This window comes from Pyrgilauda ruficollis, unplaced genomic scaffold (genome assembly GCF_017590135.1).
Source record: "Pyrgilauda ruficollis isolate IOZ18807 unplaced genomic scaffold, ASM1759013v1 scaffold2, whole genome shotgun sequence".
Classification (NCBI taxonomy): Eukaryota; Metazoa; Chordata; class Aves; order Passeriformes; family Passeridae; genus Pyrgilauda; species Pyrgilauda ruficollis.
The window spans coordinates 2,724,792-2,747,086 of record NW_024519206.1 but is presented as its reverse complement, the minus strand read 5'-3'; the positions used below and the strand labels follow the sequence as shown (position 1 = coordinate 2,747,086).

The 22,295-nt window shown below is 44.4% G+C and overlaps 3 protein-coding genes across 5 annotated transcripts in view; 1 reads left to right on the top strand and 2 right to left on the bottom strand.

The window, feature by feature from the left end:
- The window catches only part of LOC121352872 (probable acyl-CoA dehydrogenase 6), a 76,231-nt gene extending 68,140 nt beyond the window's left edge, over positions 1 to 8,091 (bottom strand). Inside the window, exon 1 of the mRNA XM_041466203.1 lies at positions 7,869 to 8,091. Coding sequence (XP_041322137.1) covers positions 7,869 to 7,991 — 123 coding nt within the window. The 5' untranslated portion in view covers positions 7,992 to 8,091. The remainder of the gene's footprint in view (positions 1 to 7,868) is intronic.
- Positions 8,092 to 8,136: 45 nt separating this feature from the next.
- Positions 8,137 to 11,807, bottom strand: LOC121352874 (guanine nucleotide-binding protein G(I)/G(S)/G(O) subunit gamma-11). 2 transcript variants are annotated; one of them, XM_041466206.1, is made up of 3 exons: positions 11,659 to 11,807; positions 11,427 to 11,525; positions 8,137 to 8,575 (listed from the first exon to the last, which is right to left on the bottom strand). In XM_041466206.1, the coding sequence occupies exons 2-3, from the start codon at positions 11,520 to 11,522 to the stop codon at positions 8,450 to 8,452; spliced, it is 222 nt and encodes a 73-aa protein (XP_041322140.1). In that variant the 5' UTR covers positions 11,523 to 11,525; positions 11,659 to 11,807; the 3' UTR covers positions 8,137 to 8,449. The 2 variants fall into 2 exon arrangements, with proteins under 2 accessions (XP_041322140.1, XP_041322141.1); XM_041466207.1 differs by having other exon boundaries at positions 11,427 to 11,530; positions 11,659 to 11,798.
- Positions 11,808 to 14,711: 2,904 nt separating this feature from the next.
- TFPI2 (tissue factor pathway inhibitor 2) lies at positions 14,712 to 21,655 on the top strand. Of its 2 annotated transcripts, none has more exons than XM_041466705.1 (5): positions 14,712 to 15,252; positions 15,341 to 15,520; positions 16,042 to 16,221; positions 17,488 to 17,661; positions 20,077 to 21,655. In XM_041466705.1, the coding sequence occupies exons 1-5, from the start codon at positions 15,171 to 15,173 to the stop codon at positions 20,175 to 20,177; spliced, it is 717 nt and encodes a 238-aa protein (XP_041322639.1). In that variant the 5' UTR covers positions 14,712 to 15,170; the 3' UTR covers positions 20,178 to 21,655. The 2 variants fall into 2 exon arrangements, with proteins under 2 accessions (XP_041322639.1, XP_041322638.1); XM_041466704.1 differs by having other exon boundaries at positions 14,718 to 15,252; positions 20,074 to 21,655.
- The last annotated feature ends 640 nt before the right edge of the window (positions 21,656 to 22,295 follow it).

Genomic DNA, 22,295 nt, shown 5'->3' with positions numbered 1-22,295 from the left:
TATGTTAGGAGCAGCATTTTTTTCCCCTTTAAATCAAATTACAACAACTGAAATTATCTCTATTGATATAATAACCAAAGATGACACAGTTAACATGATCTTCAATGTGAAAAGCAAATAAACAACAAACCACTAATGACAGTTCTTGAGTGGTTATACCTAGACATTAGCGCAACAATGACTTGAACAGGAGACAACAGACCAGAGATTCCTTTGCTTTCTATATCAGCAATAAATAAAGCAAATAATTAACAGCCTTCAAAACAACATTTGTCCTTCAGTTTTAATCAAAACCACAAGAAACAATGACTGCACAGTGAGACAACTCAGCATTGTAGCAACACTGTGTTGAGGTCAAGGTAGTACTTTAGAAAGATGTTAAGGCAAAAAAAAGAAAAAAAAAAAAAGGCAAAGCTGAGGTGGGAAAACCCATGGGCCATACATTGGTGACACCAAACCTGGACATTGAAACCCACCCCAGGAGTGCAAGGCAGCCAGGACCCCACTGGCCACACATGCAGCCTGTGCAGGTCTTCTCAGTTGCTGCCTAGGAGGACCTAGGGAAGGTTTTCCATGATGATATGGGGTTGAACTGAAAAAGTTCAATTTAAAAGTAGACATCCATTTCATGACCCTGCAAAAAACATGTGGAAGAAAAAAGTCCTAAGTCCAAAGAGCAGCTGCCCACTTCCTACATGTTGATCTCCTTCTTGGTTCCCCCAAGGTATGCATCCCAAGCGCACCTGAATGAGTTTCTCAGAATATATTACTCATTTCTTCTCACTCCTGGGCTTGGAGGTCACAGCCCTCCTTGACTCTATCAAGACTCTTCCAAAGCCCTAAATCCTTTCCCAGTAATACTCTTCAGAAAGGTAGGGAAAGGCCACAGGGAAGGAGACTGAGGTGTGGAAACATATTCAGGACAGAGCTAGGGAGAATATAGATGTGTGAGACAGGCAGTCAGCTCCTTGTAGCTGCTACCTACTAGAGAGGCTGTGGAGAGCCTGAGCTTCTGCCATGGCAGCTCACTGATGAGAATGCCTACGGCACGCAGTAGGCAAATCCATGTCCTGCTGTCCCTCCTGCATTTATGAAGTCCCTCCAGCACTGGCTGTGCTTCCAGCCCCCACGACACACGCTAGGAGAACCTAGCAGAAGCCAGGAGCTGCCCATGTGCCTGGATCGCCCAGCATGGTGATGGAGAGCCTGACCAGACAGGCTCAGCACCACAGCAGAAGAGGTAATCATTCAGTCTGCGATGACATTGAGTGCAAAAGCAGAGGCAGTATGTGACTTAAAACACCACAACAGGCCAAAAATAACCCCATCAAATAAATATGATTTAACCACACAACAGCCAGAAAATGTTCCCTGCAGTGCTAACCTTGCCTGCTCATACAAAGTTATTTAGTCTACTTTCTTCTGGCAAGAAAAATCTTTTATTACAGGCTTGCCTGTGGTCTGCAGCAATCCAGAGAGCAAAGCTGCAGCCTACTGCTTCCTCTTTCAGGATGCACCACCAGCACAGGGCAAAGGTATTCAGGAAGTTTTGCAGGACTGTTTGCTGGGGATTGTTTTCTTTGTGGGTGGGTTTTTTGGGAGGTTGTTTGGGTTTGTTGTTGTTGTTGTTGTTTTTGGAGTTTTTTTAATGCTAACTGAAACAAGGCCTCAATCCTCCTATAAAAACATGCATTATTATTAGTTAGGAGCTCACCTAGGAGATCTATGTTAAATATAACTCACTGCTATGCAAGGGGTCATGTCCAGATAGCAAATGTACCAGATGCTGCCAAAACACTTTTCTGCCTCACAGACAAGTCTCCTCTTGCCCTCAATATAGAAGATTTGGTATTTGGATACAATATGCATCTCTTACTCAATATTCCCAGCTGGCTACCCAGCCAAATACATCATATGACACACCTGGGCAAAAGATCAGCTACAAGAATTGTCAATGAAAAATTTGCCCTATTTGCATATGGGATTTGAGGCTGGGCCTCAATAATGATATGGAAACTTTTGTACCCTGAGCTGCCATCAGACTGTTTCTGGAAACAAGACAAGAAAACATTTTCCATGAGGATATGGGATTGAAATGAAAAAGTTCAATTTAATAGTAGACATCCATTTTGTGACCTTGTGAAAAACATGGCAGAAAAAAAAGTCCTAGATGTAGAATTTACTGATAATTAAAATAAAGAAGAAAAATGAAGCAAGTTTGACTAAAGTTTTTCAAACATTTGATTTCCCCAGCTTTTCATACATGTCATATGCAGAAGCCAATGGCTCTGCTTGGTGCCTGCAGGACAAGGTGCAGGATGAAGAGGACACTTCAAGCCAGCTGGAATGTATCACTGAGAATTTAAAAAAAAGTGGGTTTCTCCAATGCTGCTGTGGCCAGAATTGACCTTCCAGAGAAGCTTCCAATGGATTTTAAACCAATATTGAGTAGGCTTATATAAGGATAAAACCCAGAAAATTTTCCTAATAGCTGGAAAATATAAGGCTTAAATGGGAAATACATGCAGTTAAAACTGATTAATCAGAGCACAACAATTCCTTTTTGTACCTTCAATTAAGCTGTGCCACAGGCAACAAAGTAATCTGCAATCTGCTACTGCACTGAGTACCAAAGACTGCAGTGATCACCAAATACAGGAGCAAACAGTTACTAAAGGAAATTTTCCCTTTCTCAGAGGAAAAAAAAAAATAGTGGAGGGAAAAACCCTATAATGTAAGAGCTGGCAGTTTCTCCTTGTTAATAAAGCATACCTGTCCTAATCTATTTTTACTAAATCTGATTTTCCATGGGAAAAAGCATGCACTTTATAAGTATTCTGCAATTGTGCCTGGTCTATTCATTTGTCAGTATCTAGACATGTTTCTGTTTAAATAATTGTGTTTCTTCCTTTTCGCTGCAACACAGTTCCTTGCAATGAACCTAACAGATAAAGCAAGGCTGATTACTGGTTCAGAAATTTGAATACTTATTATCCTTTGGTCCCATACATCTGACAACAGTTTTTACTTCAGGAAACCAAAAAATTCAAACACCGAATCAATTACAAAGCTTTTGCCAACACTTACTGAAATCTTAAAATGCTACAAGTTCACCAGGGAGTGCAGAAGCCTGTTCTGCCCTCCACCCCATACAGCTGCTGGCACATCTGGGAGCCCCACTGCTGAAGCAGAGAGGGCATACATCATCATCATACTAAGAAAATGAAAGGTTCAGCCCCCCACCCTGGAGATGAGCCCTGCTCAACCATTTCCTGAGGAATGAGAGGTTGGAAGGCAGCTCCAGCTGGGAAGGAACACACATGATCCCAGCCAACACCTTCTCCCTCCTTATGTCATTTTTCCAAAGACAGTGGCAAAAACGAATCCCTCCTGTGCAGACCTGAGTGTCTTGGCAGTCCCTGCACACTCACAAATACACCCCCTTCAACTGCCCTATCCAAGAGCATGGCAGGAAAGGGAGGATCCCAAAATTTGTGAAAAAGTGAGTGCTGAGGGCGCAGCTATTCCTAGGATCTGAGGGCAGATGCTTTTAAACCAGTGTAGTCCTACAAGACCAAAAATGTGTGCTGTGCCAATCTAGGCACTGATCTGGGACAAGCATTTTGGGTGACAGGGAGCTCTGGCCACTGGAATATATCCAGGCTACTTGTATTGAGTTATGAAAGAGATACAGGATTGAGCAAGTGATCACCTTTTCTTGCTCCTGCAATTCGTACTTTCCAACACAGAGATGCAGATTAGATAGACTGTAATGTCCACCACAGGCTGGCATTTTGGGGTTTGGGTCCTCCTTCTGAATCTGGGTTACATCCCTGGAGGAACAAAACAAGTTCTCTCACTTCAGCCCACACCATCACATTTGAACTGTCAGACAAAACCAGTCTCAACCCCAACTTTTTCCTCAGGCATCAGTTGCTTATTAAGACACCATTTTAGTTGTCATAAATGTATAACTGTATTGCCTAATCAAATGTGGCAATGATAAAGCAATATAATAGCTAGATCTGAGACACAAAAATACCCACTAGGAATAGCTCTGAAAACTGTTCATGGAAAAGTCTAACTAGATACAGTGGAAATTTGTTCTAACATTGATATGAGGCAGGAAAAAAAAATCCAGTGTTAGGACACAACAACTCAACCTCAATATCAGCTCTACTCTGACACCAAGTAACAAACAGGAGCACTGACTACAAAATTGCCTTAATTGCACTTTTGCTACACTCTGAAGCATTTGTACAGAAAGTGCCATTTTTCCTATTATGAGAAAAAGCTTTTTACAGAGCTTGCTTAAATAAAGTGAATCTCTTTTTTCTTTTTCCCTCTCCTGTTCTCCTACACTGATTTAAAAGCACTTCTTGGTAGGGCACTAGTAGGTGTACTTGATGGTCTCTCATATTACAGTGGTGTATCCCAGCTGCCTCTTCCAATAACAACAAAATTGAATTATGAAGATTTCCTCTCTGATAAACTACCACCAAAACTTCTTGGTACCAGCAGGACAATTAGCCCCTAAATGTTTATGTGATGTTTCTGTCAGACACAAGATGAAAAAGACTACTGCAATACCCCAGAAGCTGGGAATACATTTTGCTTCCCTTAGACAGAAGGGCAGCCAGTGCAGAAACTGTGAGCCTTGCCAGTGCCACATCTAACTGTTTTCTTCCTCAAGCTTTTAACTCAGGTGTATGATAAATTAGGTTTTAAAATTACAGATGCTAATCATGTATTGTTCAGATTCAGCTGCATGTTTTCTCTCTTCCAACTTAGTGAGAAACTGGCATTTAAGTGATTCTTCCTAATACCAACAAATTACCATCCTGTGGCAGAGGTTTATGTTTTCTTACAACAACAAATAAACCAACTCCCTCCAAGGTGCTCCAATGCTAATACCGTTCACCCTTCATTATTTTGCAGGTAGTCAGAAAGAGCCATATTATTTTGATGGAAAATTTACAGAAATTTTACCAGAAAGCTAAAGGAAATGTCAATATTAAATTCAGATCCTGCATTCTCTAATACAAAGAGACACTAACTGCTGCAAAGATATATAGATATATATTAATAAACAGAAACTCGTGACATACAAGCCAAGAGTAGCAAACAAAGAAGCAATGTCCCTCGGTGGAGTCTCATTGTCACAGGGGAATTCTCATCCTACAGACACACAACACAGTGTAACTACACCCAGTCACCACTAGGCATAAAATGAAATGTCATTTATATTACATGCAACTCTAGCAAAATATATGTCAAATTTCACCATTTCCCAAAGTTTCTTACTAGTAATGCCAGAGAAAAAGACAAATAGTCAGCCCATACACATTCTGTATATGAATACTGTTAGACATACATATACAGAATAAGTTAAACTTTTTTCTTCAAACCAGCTATACTAATTACTGAAGCAAGCTGTAGGATATCAGTGTACTGCAAGCATTGTTCAACAAGTTAAGGAAAAGTTACGTTTTCAATTTCCAAGAGGAAGGGTGGTGACCTATAAAGTTGTAAAGGAAACCACTCACAGGATTATTTCAATAGCCTTGCTAAAAACAGCCCCCTGGAATTATAAGAGTCTCTTCCTCATCCTGCTCAGAACAATTGGGAAATTATAGATCATTTAAAGTACATTAATACACTAAAAAATAAAATTAATGCAAACAAGCAAATGCAAAAACCCAGTTCCCACTCATGGAATTGCACTGCTCATTTCTCTGATTTCTCTGGTACTCGCATCTGGATTTAGCTCCTGGAAAGAGTGCCCCAGAATATATAGCAGGTATACTTAAAGTGTGTTAGAGGTACTGAATGGTGATTCTCTCCCAAATACTCTGGGGACACTTTTCAATTTATCTTAAAGTCACTGGGGAAAGGCTTAAATTAAGACAAAACAAACACTGATTGCTAGAAGCTTTGTGCGAACAACATCAGATGGATTTGACATAAATAGTGATTTTTCTTTTTTTCCAATATGATCAGAGCAAATCTAAAACAGGTGCTATATAAGCAATTTTTTACATGCAGGACAATGAAAAAAAACAAGTTTATATTGTCTACTGTGATTTATTCTATAATATATTAATCACAGGCTTTATGTGATAAATGTAACATCACATTCCCTCTTAACCATGATTTAATCATCTACATTGAACGCAGCAAGGTAGAGCACACTGTTAACTGCACTTCAGTAGTCACGGTGGGCATAAAAACAAGGGAGGGGAAAGTTTTACCAAAAAAAAGCACTGTGTCACACAACAGAGCAGCAAACACTGCAGCAGACACTAATATAGCTACTTACCTTGTCCTCAATAAATACACAGCTGCAAATACTTGGGATATAAAACAATGTGTGCCTTAACTGATCCATGGACTTAAAATCTCCCAGATCACCTCCTTCACAAGGTCTGGCCTTGTCCTCTGCATTTCAGGACACTAATTTTTTATTAATGCAGTTGCTGTTCCTGGGCAGGTAATGAAGAGCAGCATGCCAGGAAACAAGTTCACTGGGCCGATAGCTCTGCAGATACACAGATATATGAAGGCTCTCTCCAGACAGAATCAGCACAAATTTTACACAATGTTATTAGCATCAAAATTCTACACTGTTAAGCCAGGTGAGGGAGGGGGATTAATTTCCAGCTTCTGGTTCTTTCTGTATCATCTTATTTCTGCTTTGCAGAGTCCAGGAATGTAGAGCAATGAAACTAAGAAAGTGACAGGTCATGCGTCTCTTTTCCTCCTTGCTCATGTTTCTTTTTTATAACACAGAAGATACACCCCCTTCTCCCAAAGCTCGATGACAACAGATCTCAGTGATAGAAAAACTGATTAATTACACTTGGTTTGGGATATTTTAACACTGAAATGTGAAAGTTTAAAAAAATCAAACCTAAGGTAAATATCACTTCATTCAGAAGGAACTCCACTATCTTTTGTCCACAGTGGACTAGAGGTGAGGTGAAATTTGGAAATAATTAAGTTTATTCAGGAAAATACAAGATTCTGCAAGTAATTATTAAAAGCACCCATGAAAGATAGGACAGCATAGCTCCAAACTCACACAAAAAGTATCTGGCAATCCAGAGCAAACTGTTTTTAAAAAACTACAGCAGAGCACTGCACGACCAGCTAGAATTCGGAAACTTGCCTACAATCTGAAACAAGTCCTTACATTCCCTTCTCCTGAACATTGTACGTTCTTATGTGGTGGCCACAATAATGGTGTTTGGTCCTTGCAGCAGGTACTGAACTCCAGCACTTTTCTCAGCGGTTCAGAGGCCAAAGGTGGATTTCTCTTTCCCAGCGGTGCTCGGCCCCGCAGTGGGCACCACACCAGGGCTCCCTCCAGCCGAAGCGGCTGATTCTCTGGCTTTGGCAGGTGCTCTGAACAGTACCACGGAGATCTGCAGGTGACACTGACCTCGCTGACGGGAATACACTGAGCTCGCCAGCACTACTGTTATTTGCAGGTTGCCATTTGGCATTCAATCTACATGCTACGTTACCAGAAGCGCCCCTCTTGATTTATGACTGAGTTTTGCAGGAGGCTCCCGTTATCAATCCATCGTGCGCCTCTAGAACGGGGACAGTGCCCGGCGGGCTCTGCTCTGCAGCACCGAGCCCCCGCTCCGCCCAGGGCAGCACTTGCCGGGCAGGGCTCTGCCACCCGGCGGGTCACACACAGGCAGGGAACGCACCGGGTTCCGTTTCTGGCCTTGCCAGAGGGAAGTTTACTCATTGAACCACACCCCGAGCCGTTCTGTCGTCTCGCTGCCCTTGCCCTGCTTCATTCCCCGCACGGGGCGGCGAGGCCGGGTGTCCCGCCGCTGCCCGGTCCCCCTCAGTACCTTCCGGAGGGCTTCCCGCAAGTCGCGGTGCTGTGGGGTGTCCCCGGCGTGCCGCAGCCCCGAGCTGCGGCCGCGCAGCGCCGAGCCCAGGCGCGCCCAGCGCCCGCCGCCGCGCAGCGCCATGGCCCCCGCCGGTTCCGGTGCCGGGCAAAGGCCGGGACAGCCGCCTTATCCCCACAGCCAGGCCGGGGCGCCCAGAAGCCCCCGCCCCGCCCCGTCCCTCCTCCCGCTCCTCTCGCCCCTGAAGCAAGTCACGGCAGCTCTCGGGTTACGGGCAGCTTTTCTTTAATGCCAACGAACAGCCATGAAGCGACCGACAAGCGGGTGGCGAGCGGGCCCGCGCAGCGACAGAGGCCGGCCACGGCGGGGAGCGGGGCACAGCCGGCCCTGCCCAGCGGCCGGCGCGGGGCTCGGCAGCTTTCGCGCGGGTTTCTGTATTTTTGTAAGGAGAAATAGAAGATAAAAAGAAATCCGCTCCTGTGCTCGTTCGGCACGGACTGGCGGCAATGGGGACACGCTAGTCACTCCCTACGGGTACGGGAGGAATGTCTGCTCCAGGGGCAGGCGCGGGGCTCCTTCTCCTAAGCGATGACACAGCCTCCCTTCTCCTTGAAGGGGTTCTTGTCCTCGGGAACCCCCTTCACCAGCGGGTCCTCTCCCGACCGCTCCTCGATGTAGTTCTTGATCTCTTCGGAGCACTTGGACACCTCGAGGGAAATGACAGAAAAGTGGCTTCGTTACGGCCGTGGGAAATGTTCATCAGAGGAAGAAACCCGTGAATTTATATTCTCTCTCATTCACCTTCCCACCAAGCATAAAATATCTGGCCACAGAGCACTAAGCACGTGCATACTCAGCTTCCTTTCTCTATTTTTACAGCCTGATATTGACAGAACATGTGAGTACCTCTGAGAATGTAAACACTGCTCTGAACAGCCGTCGCTGCATAGTTAAATTTGTATTCATAATTAGCCAATCTAGTTTTATTAAGCTGCAGATCACACTCTCCCTCAGCACCAGCATGACTTATGGTCAATAGTTTCAGGGTCAGTAACTTTCAATTCAGTTTCAAATTATTTATGGCTTTATGTGTTTTTCACAAACAAAACATTCAGCAATGATTTTTCAGTGGTAATACTAATTCTTACTTTGTAGTTCTACTATAGCAATGATGCACCTTGAATGAGAGCCTAACTAGGAAAGACAATTTATTTACTGGTTGCCTGGGATTATTTCAAACAATGGTTAATAAAAGAGCCTATTGTGTTTTGAGACCATAACACTTCCCATAGTGTTCATACCAAACTAGCACTGATGTAGGTAGGCCTGCACAGAACCCAGCTATGAAGAAGAGTGTTTAGTTTCTGTTCACTGACACAGAAGCACATGCAGCACATGTGGTAGTGGTGTCTGTGGAGCCTGAGAGTGCACAAGTGAACATCTGGGCCTCCTGAGGTTCCTTGTGCACTCACATCTCTTGCTCTCTGTGTCAGCAGAAACTGTCCCTAGATGCTCAAATACCTGACATGCCTGAGGACACACTCCTGCTCTGTCCCCACCTCCTCCCTTCCTACCCGCAGGCCCTGCAGTGGTACTGCTGTGCAGAGTCAGCAGCAGGAACCAGCTGTTGGCCAGGCCACTAGATGATTAGTATTTCTAATTTAAGGCCCCTTGCCTCCTCTGTTAATTATATTTTATTTCAAAGGTAAAACTACAACAAGAGAACCAACGAATTTGGTTCATTGGTTCTGCAGCTGCAGCACAAACAACAGAGCATGGCCTGTGCAAAATTAAGCTTTAAGCCATCAGAAAGAACAGAGTTAATTCCCAATTAAACAGCGCACAAAATAAGATCTAGCTGCCTTAGAGCAAAGAAGAAGCTGGACCTACAAATCCCATTACACGTCTCTTGTTCTTCTGTGCCCTGCAAACTTTGTTCATTCAAATTGGAGCACCTAACACCATAGTACAGTTGCATGCCAAAGTATATGAAATACCAGGGTTTTACTTCAGTCAGCACTGCCAGGATCACTTTCACTACTAAGAAAAAAAGCCTGCTTAAATACATATTTAGAAATTTTTATTCATTCCAAAGGCCACTTCCTTTTTATTTTGTAAAGTTGTTAGTGGGGGGTCAAGAAAATTTTGGCTGATGTTTTTCTTTTGGTACCAACAGTAATGTGGTTTCTGCATTTCCCAGTCCCTGTAACACCCATACAGGTACTAGGGGACTGTGGCAACTACAACACCGATTTCATTCTCACAGTAAAACTTCTGTTACAATGCACTGGTAGAATTAAGCATGCTTTACTACAGAAAAATTGAAAAATACCTGTTTTCCAAAAGTGACCAGGGTTTTGGTTTATTCCAGAAATGTAGACAAGTATTTAAAGTTATAATTATTATTATTTCCAAAACTTTATATCCTGCAGAGTGTATTTCAGTTGTCTAAGAATCACCTCTGAGACATGATATAGGTATCAACACTAGTTGGACGTTGAGCCCTCAATACTGCTGGAGCTTTAGACTATACCATAACATCTACAATCACTGATACCTAACTCACAGCTAAAACATTTTTATGGCATTTTTATTTTTGGGGTAAAACCTAGACCTTCAATGTAATCAACATGACTAATGTTACTGATTCCCACATACAATTGCATTTTTGGTCCTAACTTGAAAGGTTTATTTAGGCGTAATTTGCCTCTGCTGGCATGCAGAATTTAAAAAAAAAATTTAGTTTCATCATGCAGCAAGATCAGTTCCGCACATCCTTCGTCTACAGAAAATGTACAAAACCATAAACCTTTAAGGGGAAAGTACTTGTGGGAAGGAACAATCAGTGTAAATGTCTAAATGTCTATGGAACAAGGCTGGGTGGGTCACGGCTCGACACGGGCCGTGCTTTGGCTCCTGCCCGGGCACTGCACAGCATGGGAAGCGGGACGGGAACGCGGGCAGTCGAGACCCGGCTACGGGCCAGGCAGGGTGTAGTGCCGCGACTGGGCTCCCCTGGCTTCCCTGGGGAGCACCACCCCTCCCCTAGCACCAGCACGTCCCTGTGCGCTCTGCCTCCAGAAGAGGGGAACAGAGCGCGACGTGCTCCTCCCTCGCCTGGCAAGGCGGTCTTGTGCCGGCCTTGGGCGCCAGGGACTCACGGGGAGGGGAAGTTAAGGGCGCCAAATCCACCGGGAACAGCCGCGGCGGGCAGGCCCGTGCCAGCCCCTCGGGGCGCTTTCTCCCAGGGATGGTGCGCTCCTTCCCCCGGGCTCCACAGCCACCCCCGGCAAAGACCGGCGCTCCTACGCGGTGTTAGCGGTGCTGTGCCAACAGCGCCGTCCCCGGCCCCTGACCCAAAGCAGAGTCAGGACCCGTCGGTGCAAACCGCGGCCGTCCCAAAACAGCCGGGGCTGTACGGACGAGCAGCTCCCAGAGCCCCGCCGCCCCTGCCGCGCCCGGCCCCGCCGCCCGGGGAGGAACGGGCTCGCTCCCCGCTCCACACCCGGCTCCGTCGCCCGCCAGGCAGCTCCGGGCCCCTTCTCCGCGCCCGCTCACCGGCTGCCTTTCCAGCTTCACTTCTTTCCGGAGCTGCTCCACTTCCATTTTCAGTTTGTCCTTCTCGCTCAGGTCCTCGATGTTGATGGCTGGCATCGTCTACACCACCGAAGCGCGCAGGGAGTGAGGACAAAAGGTTACGTCTGGGCAGCGAGGGCGCCGGGGCCGGAGCCCCCGGGCGGTGGCGGGGCTGTGGGACGGCCGCCCCCGGCCCGCCCCCGGGCTCACTCACACGCTGCCGGCCGAGTTGCCCCGCTGCTCGGCCGCGGCCGCTTCCTCTCCGGCGCGCCTGCACCCCTTCCCCGCGCTGCTCCGGCCTTTAAACCTGAGCGCTAATCCCCCCTAACCGGATTAGAGCCCGGCCCGGCCCCGCTGCCGGGGCGTTGACACGGGGCCTGCCAGCACAGGGAGGTCCGGCCATCCCAGCAAGAGCCCGGAGCTGGAAGACCCTCCTGTGCTGACCTCCCTGGCTTCACGTCTGCAACTCCGGTGCGGAGCAAGAGCAGAGAGGTCGGCTGGTGCTTTTGGCCCAGCAGTGAGATCTTTCTCCCCACCACCTTCTCCTGGCCATAGAAATGACTCATGCTCTGTGCCACCTGCATCCTTAGGCTCTGTGTTCTTCTCCCCAGCTGCTAAGGCAGAAGCAGGTGGTGTGCATTACCACTCAATATTTGTGCATTACCACTACAGATGAATTGGACTAAGACAGAGAGGGAAAGAGACCAGTCCCATATAAAGTGCCTCACCAGGTGGCCAGCCCATCAATGCCAGACATTGCAACTTTTTGGTAGGTATGTCTGCAAAGCAGAATTGCAACACTGCATGAGAGGGTTATTGTGCCTGGCTTGCACCAGGGTCTCTGGACACATGTAGTTATGACAGGTGTTGGGGTGAAGTACTCAACATAAGGGAAGTGATGCATTCAGAAAATGCAAGAAGGAGCTAGGAAATTCTTCTCCTGTGGTTGCATATGGTTTTGAAGTCTAGATCCCAAATAGATTTCTATGCTTTTAGAAACCGAGTGGCCCCTCCATGCATGTTGGTACAGCACCTAGCATCTCTCATCCTAGCAGCTGCTTTCCCGCAATAGTAATGGAAGAACAATTCAGGACCCCTGAGACTGAACATAGCTACAGGCCATTAAAATAGGCTTGCAGTCCTTCTGTTATCTGCCACTTCAAAGACCTTTATAGACAGTTAGCCCTCCCTCTTTCCTCCTCTGGTTTTTCCCATTAAACACACTTCTTTCTCCAACCTCTTCCTACTCACCCAATGTAAGCAGCTGTCAGCAGCATGTAAGATTTACGTCTTCTCCAGCACTGCTCCTATAGTGCTCTTGGGGTTTGTATTCATTTTACTTCAGCCAGTTCACTAAAATCAGTTTCTCTTCTTTTCCCTATGGCTACTGTCTTCCCCTCCCCAGCTGGTGGTATGCACTTTCTACACCCCCATAACCCACACTGACAGCTGCATTCCCAAAGCCCACCAGCTGCTGGTCCTGGGCCAGTCAAAACAGGTGGAAGGAGCTGGCTGGTGGAAGGAGTGTCTCAGAACAGCCTGGGCTGTTGGTGGCAGCAGAAACATTGTGGTGTGGAGAGGTAGAGAGCAGGTGATGTGGTGGAGGCAGGTGTAGGGTGCAGGAGTGAGCTGAAGGTGGGCTCTGGAACACCACTGGCACAGTTAGGGTGGGAAGAATTTGGTATCCATAGCTCTGTAATGGAAAGCTTTCACTGACCTGTCTGCTGACATGACTAGCTTTGCAGATGGCAGTCAGTAATGGACTTTCTACCACTCGCTGTGTTAACTTTTATTGTGGTTCATATATTTTTAGAGATATTTATGTGATCTAAGTTAAAGCAAAGGAGAAGCTGAATAGCAGCACTGATTGATAGGTGGCTTTAACTCAGACTGATTTCTATGTGTCTGTGCGCAGAGGAAATGGAAAATATTGAAAATGGTATTTGCATTACAGCATTCACTTTGCTGCTGTTATTTAAAGTGGTATTTAAATTTCTTTCTTTGCAATTCCAAAAAATGTGATGAAAACTAAAGGATATCAGTGTAGGACAACATATTAAAGAACATCATATTAAAACCACTGTAGTTTCCCACTATTAGAAAGATGACCTTTTGATTTCTTTTGGAAATAGAAAAAGTATGTGGGTTTTTTTGTTTGTTGGTTCTTTTCTTCTGGAGGGACACAAGTTTTGATATAGCTGCTCTGCCTAATAAGCTGAACAAAATGCCTAAAAATGAGGACACCTATTTTTAACCGTTGTAGCTATAAGAGTCTAAAGTATGGCAGATATATGTCCCATCATGATGACTCAAGCTGCACTAGGATTTATTTTCTTGTCACTAAAGCACCCATTTATCCATCAGCTACTGGAGATTCTGAAAAAAAAAAGAGGTTCTGAAAAAAGGAGGGAAAGAGGTGCCATTCATACCCTTTCTGAAGTCATGTAGGTGGGGTAAGGATTAGATTTGCTCCTTTTTTGCCTTTATAAAATATAAAACTATGTCAGGAAACTAGGTTGTAGTCCTCCACGACATAAGTAAAGCACAGAAGCCTTGGAGAGAAAGTCAGTTCAAGTAATCAGGGTGCTCTGAAGTGCCTCCTGCTTACAGCTGGTACAGGCTGTGGCTTCTTTCCTGCAGGCCACAGATTTCCAGGTATTGCAACCCATCGAGGGTAGTGCCTGCCTGCAGGACTGAGGCCTAATGCCCCTATAAAGGAAGCAGAGAAGAACAATAGGAGATCAGATTAGTTTGTCCTTATCTATGGAGGACACGCCTAATTTGCAGCCACTCTTATCTCTCTTATTATATTCAATCTGGGGTAAACACTAATTAATTCAATGTGTCTAATAGATTAGAGAGGGAAAGTATGCTGTTTGCTGCTCACCCCCACCTCCCACAGATCACACCTCATTGCCTGGTGGGGTTACAATCTGTAGAATAAACCAGGTCATGATATTTCCTGAAATCCATCCCTCTTTGCACTGCCAGAGTTGTTATCCATTCGGCCCCTCGAGTTTCCCCAAAGTCCAAGCCCTCTGACGATGCCTCATTCACAAGTCCATCAGCGTTTTACACTATGGAGGTAAACTAATGCGCGTTTGTCTCGGCGGCACTCGCTAAGCAGCCTCTACTCGATCCGGCTAGATTAGGATCTGCAGCAGGATCAGCGTTTGATTTTCGGCGTCCCACTGTCCTCTACCCGGAGCTTCCGAAAAGGGAGCGGCCTCGGGGTGGGGGTGGGAAAGGCGAGGATGACGGGGGAAGAGAGGGGGGCTTTCGCTAAGTGACCTGTCCCGGATTTCGCCGCGATTTACAGGAAACTCTCTTTGAGCATCATCCCGTAACGTGAGTGGGGCGGGGGGTGGACCCCAGCCAGCTCACCGCAGCCCCGGGGCGGAGGCCCCTGGGCTATGGGCGGCGCAGCTCTGCGGGAAGGCAGCCCCGGCAGCGCCCCCCGCCCGGCCCCCGCTGCTCCCCGCGGCGGGGCGAGGCGGGGCGGGGGCTGCCCGCGCCCCAGGACTCCCGCACCGCGCAGCCTTCCGCGCCTCAGTGACGGCCGGGTCAGCGGCGACCTCCTGCCCCGCTGAATCAGACCTTCCCCTCCCACCACCTGCGCAAGGAGGCGGCCCGGGAAAGCCGCCTCGGTGCATATAAAGCGCTGCCGTCGGAGGGGAAGCGCCGCTCGCTCCCGGGACCCCGCTGCCACCCGCCCTCTCGCCCGCCATGGCCTCCGGCCGCCGCCTGCCGCTGCCCGCGCTGCTGCTGCCGCTGGCCTGCGCCGCGCTGGCCCAGCGCCCCCTCACAGGTAGGAGCGGGCCCTCAGTGGGACCCCGCGGGGTCGGGGCCGCCCCCCGGCGCGGTGGCCTCAGCCCCGGTGGCTGGTGTCTCCGCAGAGAAGCAGCGCGCCTGCCTGCTGGCCCCCGACGAGGGGCCCTGCCGCGCCCTGGTGCCGCGCTGGTACTACGACCGGCACACGCAGAGCTGCCAGGAGTTCACCTACGGGGGATGCTACGGCAACGCCAACAACTTCCTCACCTTCGACGACTGCGAGAAGAGCTGCTGGACCATCAAGAGTGAGTCCAGGGACCGGCAGTGCCCCAGAGGGCCCCGGGGTGGCAGGGGGCTGGAGGGGACATACCGGGGAGGCTGCTTGGTTTTGCGGGACGCTTTGCACCCGCCCGATATATCGCAGAGTCTTAGAATCATAGAGTTGTTTAGGTTGGAAAAGACCTTTAAGATGATCGAGTCCAACTGATGACCCTCCTGCTTGTTGCAGCTTCTTGCTGATGTCAGTTTTAGGCAGAAAATGCACAGTGAGTTGACCCAGAGATGACATGTGGAATTTCTCTATTAGTGTTTTAAATATGATTTAATATTGCACTTAAATATTGTTTTAAATATGATTCAGTATTGTTTTAAATATGATTTAATATTCGCTAATTAATGCATTGGATTCCTCCAGTAAGAAGCAGGTGGGACAAACTGGGACTTGCCTTCAACTGAAGTAATACTGTTCTGCCTACACTGCCGTGTTGTTCTGTATGTGAAGCATGAAGGGCTGGCTTTACAGAGGATGAAATTGTTTTTTCTGCAGAAGTGCCCAAATTATGCCGGATGGAGGCTGATGGAGGACCTTGCAGGAGTTATCTAAGAAGATATGCCTTTAACTTGAGCTCGATGAGGTGTGAGGAATTCATCTATGGTGGCTGTTATGGAAATGGCAACAACTTCAGAGATTTGCAGTCTTGTGTGGACCACTGTCTGCCAGAAAAAAGTAATGGTTGTTCCAAGTTTTTAATAAAATAGATGGTTTGAAAGTGATATGAAGATGATACTTCATTTGATATTTTCCTCTGAATACCCATATAGTGGTATTTTTGAAGACTTGTGTAAAGCAGATGTTTATATTGTCCACTTTAATTTTAATATGTTGTCTTAGCTGTTACTGGAAGAACAAAAATGCTGAGATCTTAAATACACCCACAGCTATACCAAATCAATTTCTTGACTTCTAGAGAGCTGTACAGGTGTATCTGAAGAGAAATAATAAGGTTGAAGGTCTGTGTTGAGGAAGATGTATCAGAGATTGTAGCAGTCACATGCAGAGAAGTGATAGTGTAATGTAAAGCAGATAAAATTCAGGACTGAGAGATGGTGGAAGGCAGCTCAGGTTTTTGGCACTCAACAGCTCAGCTTCTAACAGAAGTGTTTTGCCTGATGTGGCTCTTCACTGTCTGTCCATGTGAGCTTTAGATAAAATTGGTGGCAATTTTGAGCAGGTGACAATAACTAAGTTTTGACGTGAACACCAAATTAATATCTAGTTCAAGATAGGCTCTTTGAAGACCTACCAGAATTTGTAAAAGCTGTCACTGACCTAAGCGTTATTAGTGCTTGATGACATTTATTTGTGGCTGATGACAGATTATTAGCATTTTCTTAGGTGAAATCTGCATTATTTCTGTTGCACATACAATGAGTTGATAAAGGGGTTACAGCAGAAAAAATAAAATTTTGTTGAGGCAAAAAGAAACATGCTCTTGAGGAAAGTTGTTGGATTTGTACTCTTTGCTGCAAGCAGAATTTGCTGGGAAATTATAGCATAGTTGTGTCTTTTTTTTCTCTGCAGAGGTTGTTCCACTGAAATTATTGCTGTATTCCTGTATATGCAGAATAAGATTACATAAAAATCTTCGCTGTCATATGTATACATTCCCCCACCTAGAAAACAGGATTAGATCCCATAAGTGAAATTCATCAGCTTCCCCCACAAATGGGGGGAGCTGATGAATTTCACTTATGGGATCTAATCCTGTTTTCTAGGATGGTCTGTTGCTTTCTCAAATTCACAACTCCCAGGAATAAGATATAGAAAGTCTCTGAAGTCATCAGTAATAGTGTCAGTTCAAGGGGAAAAAATGCTGTTTAAACACAAAATTTATTTCAGGATCAATTTTAAGAAGCCATATACAGAGATTACATTTATATAATTTTTCTTGTTCTCTCTCTTCTTTTTTTCCTTTGTCCTTTTTTCCCCAAGCTGGCCCCTTGCTATGCTATAGCCCAAAGGATGAAGGATTGTGTTCCTCTTCTGTGCCTCGCTATTACTATGACACCAAGACTAAATCATGTAAAGAGTTCAGGTATACTGGCTGTGGTGGAAATGCCAACAACTTTGTCACTGAAATGGATTGCTACAATGTCTGTAGAAAAGGTAAGGGTTTTTTGGTTTGGGGGTTTTTTTCTTCCTTTTTATTTTATTTTTTTTATTTTGTCAGTCACAAGCAGTTAAACCAATTCACATACCAGTAACAACTGTTCACAATGTTCTTTTACTCACCTTGGTTTGCTACAGGGGTATGTTTTTTGGACTCTTTGTCCAGAAGAGTCATTTTGGACTCATGTTTTTAAGGCCAGGGAAGATGGAAAGGCAATGCTACAGCCTTCTGGCAAGATCAGTGTGATGTGAGGTAGTTACACCATATTTGAATGAAGTGTAGAGGAGGGCACACAAAATGACAGAGCCTACAAGGAATCAGTCTTTAAACTGTTCAGTATCTCCATGACCACTAATTAAGATATACTTTTATTCTGGATAGTTTTAAATAGGATTAAAGTCAGTTGTGAAATCAATTTACTTTTTTCCTTTGCACTTTCAGAAGTTACCATCTTTCCTCAATTCGTTGTTGCCTACTCACGTTTCCAATTCACATTACTAAAGATTTCTGCCTCATCACTTGTGCTGCGTCAGCTGTTTCTCTGGCAGTGGTGGGAAAGCTTGGAATGATAATTGATTTTCCTAATGCTTTTATTCAAACCAGCTAGTGACTCTGCTTGTAAATCAAAGCAGTTGTGCTTTTATTTGCAGTCATATTGCAGCTATTGCAAGTTTTAATACTCTTAATTTAATTAATTTGATAGGAAAATAAATGAGAGAGATAGAGAATTGTAAGTTGTTGCCCAGAACACTTAGGAAGCAGACACAGTGCTGTATTTTAAAAATGGATACTAATGGGAAAGATATTTAAGGCTGTATCAAACATGTACATTACCTTTGGGAAAAGGAAAAACTAAAAAGCAGCTCTGTTTTAAACATAATAAGCACAAGATCTGAGTACTTCAGTATTGAGGTTGCATAGTCAGAAGCCTTATGCTGGGAGATGATTTGTCAGTTCTGGGCTGGAAATCCAGGGCTGGGGCAAGGATTGAGCACAGTCCTCAGAAATAAAAGTACTGCTTGCCAGTTAGTCATGACAGGAATATTTCTGTGGATGACAAGTTGAGTGTGTCTCTGCCATTGTATTGTGAGAGTCTCTAATAGTATGTTAAGTTTATCTGAGATGCTTGTGATTATCTAATTTACATCTATTACTACTTGTGAAGTGGTCCGGCCAGGCTCCAGTGTGGAGAGTGCAGGGAGAGGAGGAAGGAAACTCCTTCTTCAGCAGCATCTCACCTCCACACTGCCCCTGCCCACACCCAGCCAGATTCACCTGGGGATTCTCTCTTCCTCACTTTTTTTGTGTGTATGAGGAAGAAAGAGGTAAGGAGATGCTGTCTCTCTTGAAACTAGAGCACCAGATAGCCACATGCAAAGTATCAGCTACAAGCTTTTTCATCAACTTGGGGATTTCACAGTTCAGTAGGGCTTGGTACAGCTGAAGACCAAAGTTAAGGGCATAATTAGTGCTGACTAATGTTGTGCTATGCATATTCATTTCTGTAGCTTGGGAGTGCACAGCAACATTAAGCAAATAATTCAGGCAACTTAAGCCACTCCTCCTCTCCTGCTTCGATTATTTCCTCCTCAGCAGCTTTCATGTTACCTCCTGGAGTTTTAAGTTGAATTCAGTTGATCTTCTCTCTGCAAATATACAACTGTTTGTTAAGCTGACCTATAGTGTTTTGAGTGAAAAGGTTTGTGATTAATTTCATCTTTAAAAGTTTATACTGGAAAAGAAAGCAAATGCATTGGGGTGACAGCAAAAGAATTGGGAACTGGCCACAGTGGCTCTGCATGCTGGTAAATAGGTAGCATAAAGATTAAGATTTTTAGTTAAGATTGCAGAATACTTGTTTTCTGAATTGCTCTCACACAATTCATGCAGCCTTTGAAAGCATGTCTGGCATTAGCTGTGGCTGTCTTAGGCCACTCTGCAGCTTCTGTGTGAGTTTTGTGCAGAAACTCAAATAATTTTATCTTTACATCTCCCACAAGCACTGGCTATATTTTAACTTTTGCCCCACTGTTCAGAGAAATGTAAGAACAGGTTGGGGTATTTTTTTTGTTTGGTTGTTGTTTGTTTGTTTGTTTGTTTGTTTTTGTTTTGTTTTTGTTTTTAATAGAGGGCAGTGTATTTAGTTTCATTCTGCTGTCACTGCAGGACACTTGGATAAGGCTTTGATGTCTGCTCAGGAAAAGAGCAGCAAAGTAGGATTCCAGTGCCAAAGGTGAACACACTGGTGACCTTACAGTGTGACAATAGGGAATAGGAACACGTTACAGTTTCTGGTATGTTTGTTATTATTGGACAGTGAGCAGTGTAACATGAACAAAACTCAAACAATAACAAGTGGTAACAGTTTTTTCATTCAGTTTCCCTAACTCTTTCCTTTGTTTTGTTAGCAGGAAATCAGAAACCGAGTATCAACAAGCCAACAAATGTATCCCGCAGAAAAATAGTGAGAAAACTGAAGAAAAAATCTCAGATGTATAACCTGAAGTCTTAAAGCTGATGTGCATTTGGATGTTTGAAACATTTTTTGTCAATTCCACTTTCTTCTTTTGTAAGATATTTTTCACAAAGTTTTATACTGACATAGTTCTGTCTTTCAGAGCTGCTTTTTAAGCAATTTGCCTTTTTATAAGGAACTGCATTTAATAGAAGAATGAACCTAAGTTTGGTTCTTCTGCTGTGTTGTCTTTGCAATAATATTTTGGAAAGACTTGTTTAGATTTCCATGTTTTTATAGGGGGAATGTTTCAGCTGTTGCAAATCAATTAAAATTTGAAAAATCAAATGTCTGTTATTATAAATAAGGAGAGTCCAACACTGAAAATCTACCATGGATTTAATTTTTTTTAAATTTTTTTTTTTTTGCATCCTCTGCTTGCTAAAGAAAAGTAACTTTTCACAAGTGTGTTCAGAGGTTTATTGCCCTGCCATTTACATGCTTTGGCCCTATCATTTAAACAGATTGTCATTTACAGTTAATGTTCATAGTAAAGGCTTTCAGAAGTCTTCATTACAGTAAAAAAAGTATAAATTTAAATGCAGCTCATCCCACAGGAGAGAATTTGGAATAAGGATGCCTTGATAAACACTGACAAAGGCAATGAATAAGCTAGCTGAGTATTAAAATAAAAATGTAGCCATTACTTTTCCATGACATTTGAAAATTTTGCTAAGTTACTCCAGATCCTCATATGGCATTAATCAGCATAGTTTTACTGATTTTAATGGAGCTATGCTGATTACATCTGCAGAAGATTTTGGTATTTGTGATAATGCAGTGGCTGTTGAAGCAGAGCAGCAGAAGTTTCTGTAAATTTCATCTACAAAAGCGTATTCCCTCTTTTGAGGCACTTTTATATTTCCTATGGTAGGTTATGCCTATGGTGATACTTTTGCACATTCTTTTATATTTTGTATTTTAGTCATGTCTGAATTTCAGTTAATTTCACCTACAATATTTCATAAGTAATGTTAATAAAATGTATTTTTTGTGGAAAAAAAAGCTTGTTCTGTCATTATCCTGAATGCATTGTATAGACCAATATGTGTACTGGAACCTGTAATTTCTTAATTATGACTCTTAACAGAGTTTAGTTGTCTCTTCAATTATTTCCTTACACTGAGGTCTGTATTTGAAGAAAGCCAATAAATTGCATTGATATTAATCATCCCCAGCAGTTTTGTAGCTCAGCTGGCTTTCTCGAAAGAGCTGCTCTCAAAGGGGTGCTTAGTTTAGTTTATTGTCTGCTGCTGGGGCTCCTGTTTGATGTTGCACTATCTGAATAGCTTTTGTGTGGGTTACAAACTATTTGTTTGAAATTACACTGGCTTTCAGTTAGAATAATTCAGGTGTGTGCTTTAAACCTATTTTGGAGAGGGAACATGACGGGCGAACTAGTCAAGATCTGATTTTGTTATTGATGTTTCTCTCGCTGCCAGATTTTCGATTAAAGCAGTTGTCTATGCTTGCCATTGTCTTTCTGTCACTCCATTTCTGGTTTTTGGTCTCAAAGCCCCTTTTTATTTTAGTCATCTCTTGCTTGGTGCAGATGAATGAGGACACTGTGGCCGACAATGGCAGGTAACTAGTGACACAGTTTTGAGTGCTTGTCCCATGCCAAACCTCTTGGTACCCAGCCTTCAAACAGAAAGGGGCCAATATAACCTCCCTGGGGGGAGCCAGGGCACAATACCTGTGGACACTGCCCATATCCCTTCCTGTTGGTTGTGAACTTTGGCTGTGCTGTTTACAGCAGCAGCCCAGAGTGTCCTCTGAATATCTTTTCATACCTAACACTGACCTTTAGGGCTGTGTTCGTTTCATGTTCAAACCATGGCTTATAAAAACATAAGCCTGTTTAGGAAGTTGAAATTCAATTTAAACAAAGTTTATAACTGTAAAAGATGGCTGTCTTTTAACAGCAACATGGGTTGTATAATATATATGATCTTTGGAATTGTGTTTGAGAAATTACTATTAGTCCTTATCTCTCTGTGTCTTTGACTTTCACAGGAGTATCTTTGGATGGGATACAAAAGTGGACCTAGAATTTAAAGGGAGCCCCAAATCTGAGAGCAGCTTCACTCTAGTTTTTGATCCAGAATTGGGTGC

What these genes read in the sequence shown, in the direction of transcription:
- LOC121352874 (XM_041466206.1), bottom strand. Translation starts at nt 11,522, where the DNA reads ATGCCAGCCATCAACATCGAGGACCTGAGCGAGAAGGACAAACTGAAA. An exon ending in TGAAGCTGGAAAGGCAGCCG is followed by an intron (nt 8,576 to 11,426) that starts GTGAGCGGGCGC and finishes ATTTCCCTCGAG; the next exon opens with GTGTCCAAGTGCTCCGAAGA.
- TFPI2 (XM_041466704.1), top strand. Translation starts at nt 15,171, where the DNA reads ATGGCCTCCGGCCGCCGCCTGCCGCTGCCCGCGCTGCTGCTGCCGCTG. An exon ending in GAGCTGCTGGACCATCAAGA is followed by an intron (nt 15,521 to 16,041) that starts GTGAGTCCAGGG and finishes TTTTTTCTGCAG; the next exon opens with AAGTGCCCAAATTATGCCGG. An exon ending in CCACTGTCTGCCAGAAAAAA is followed by an intron (nt 16,222 to 17,487) that starts GTAATGGTTGTT and finishes TTTTTCCCCAAG; the next exon opens with CTGGCCCCTTGCTATGCTAT.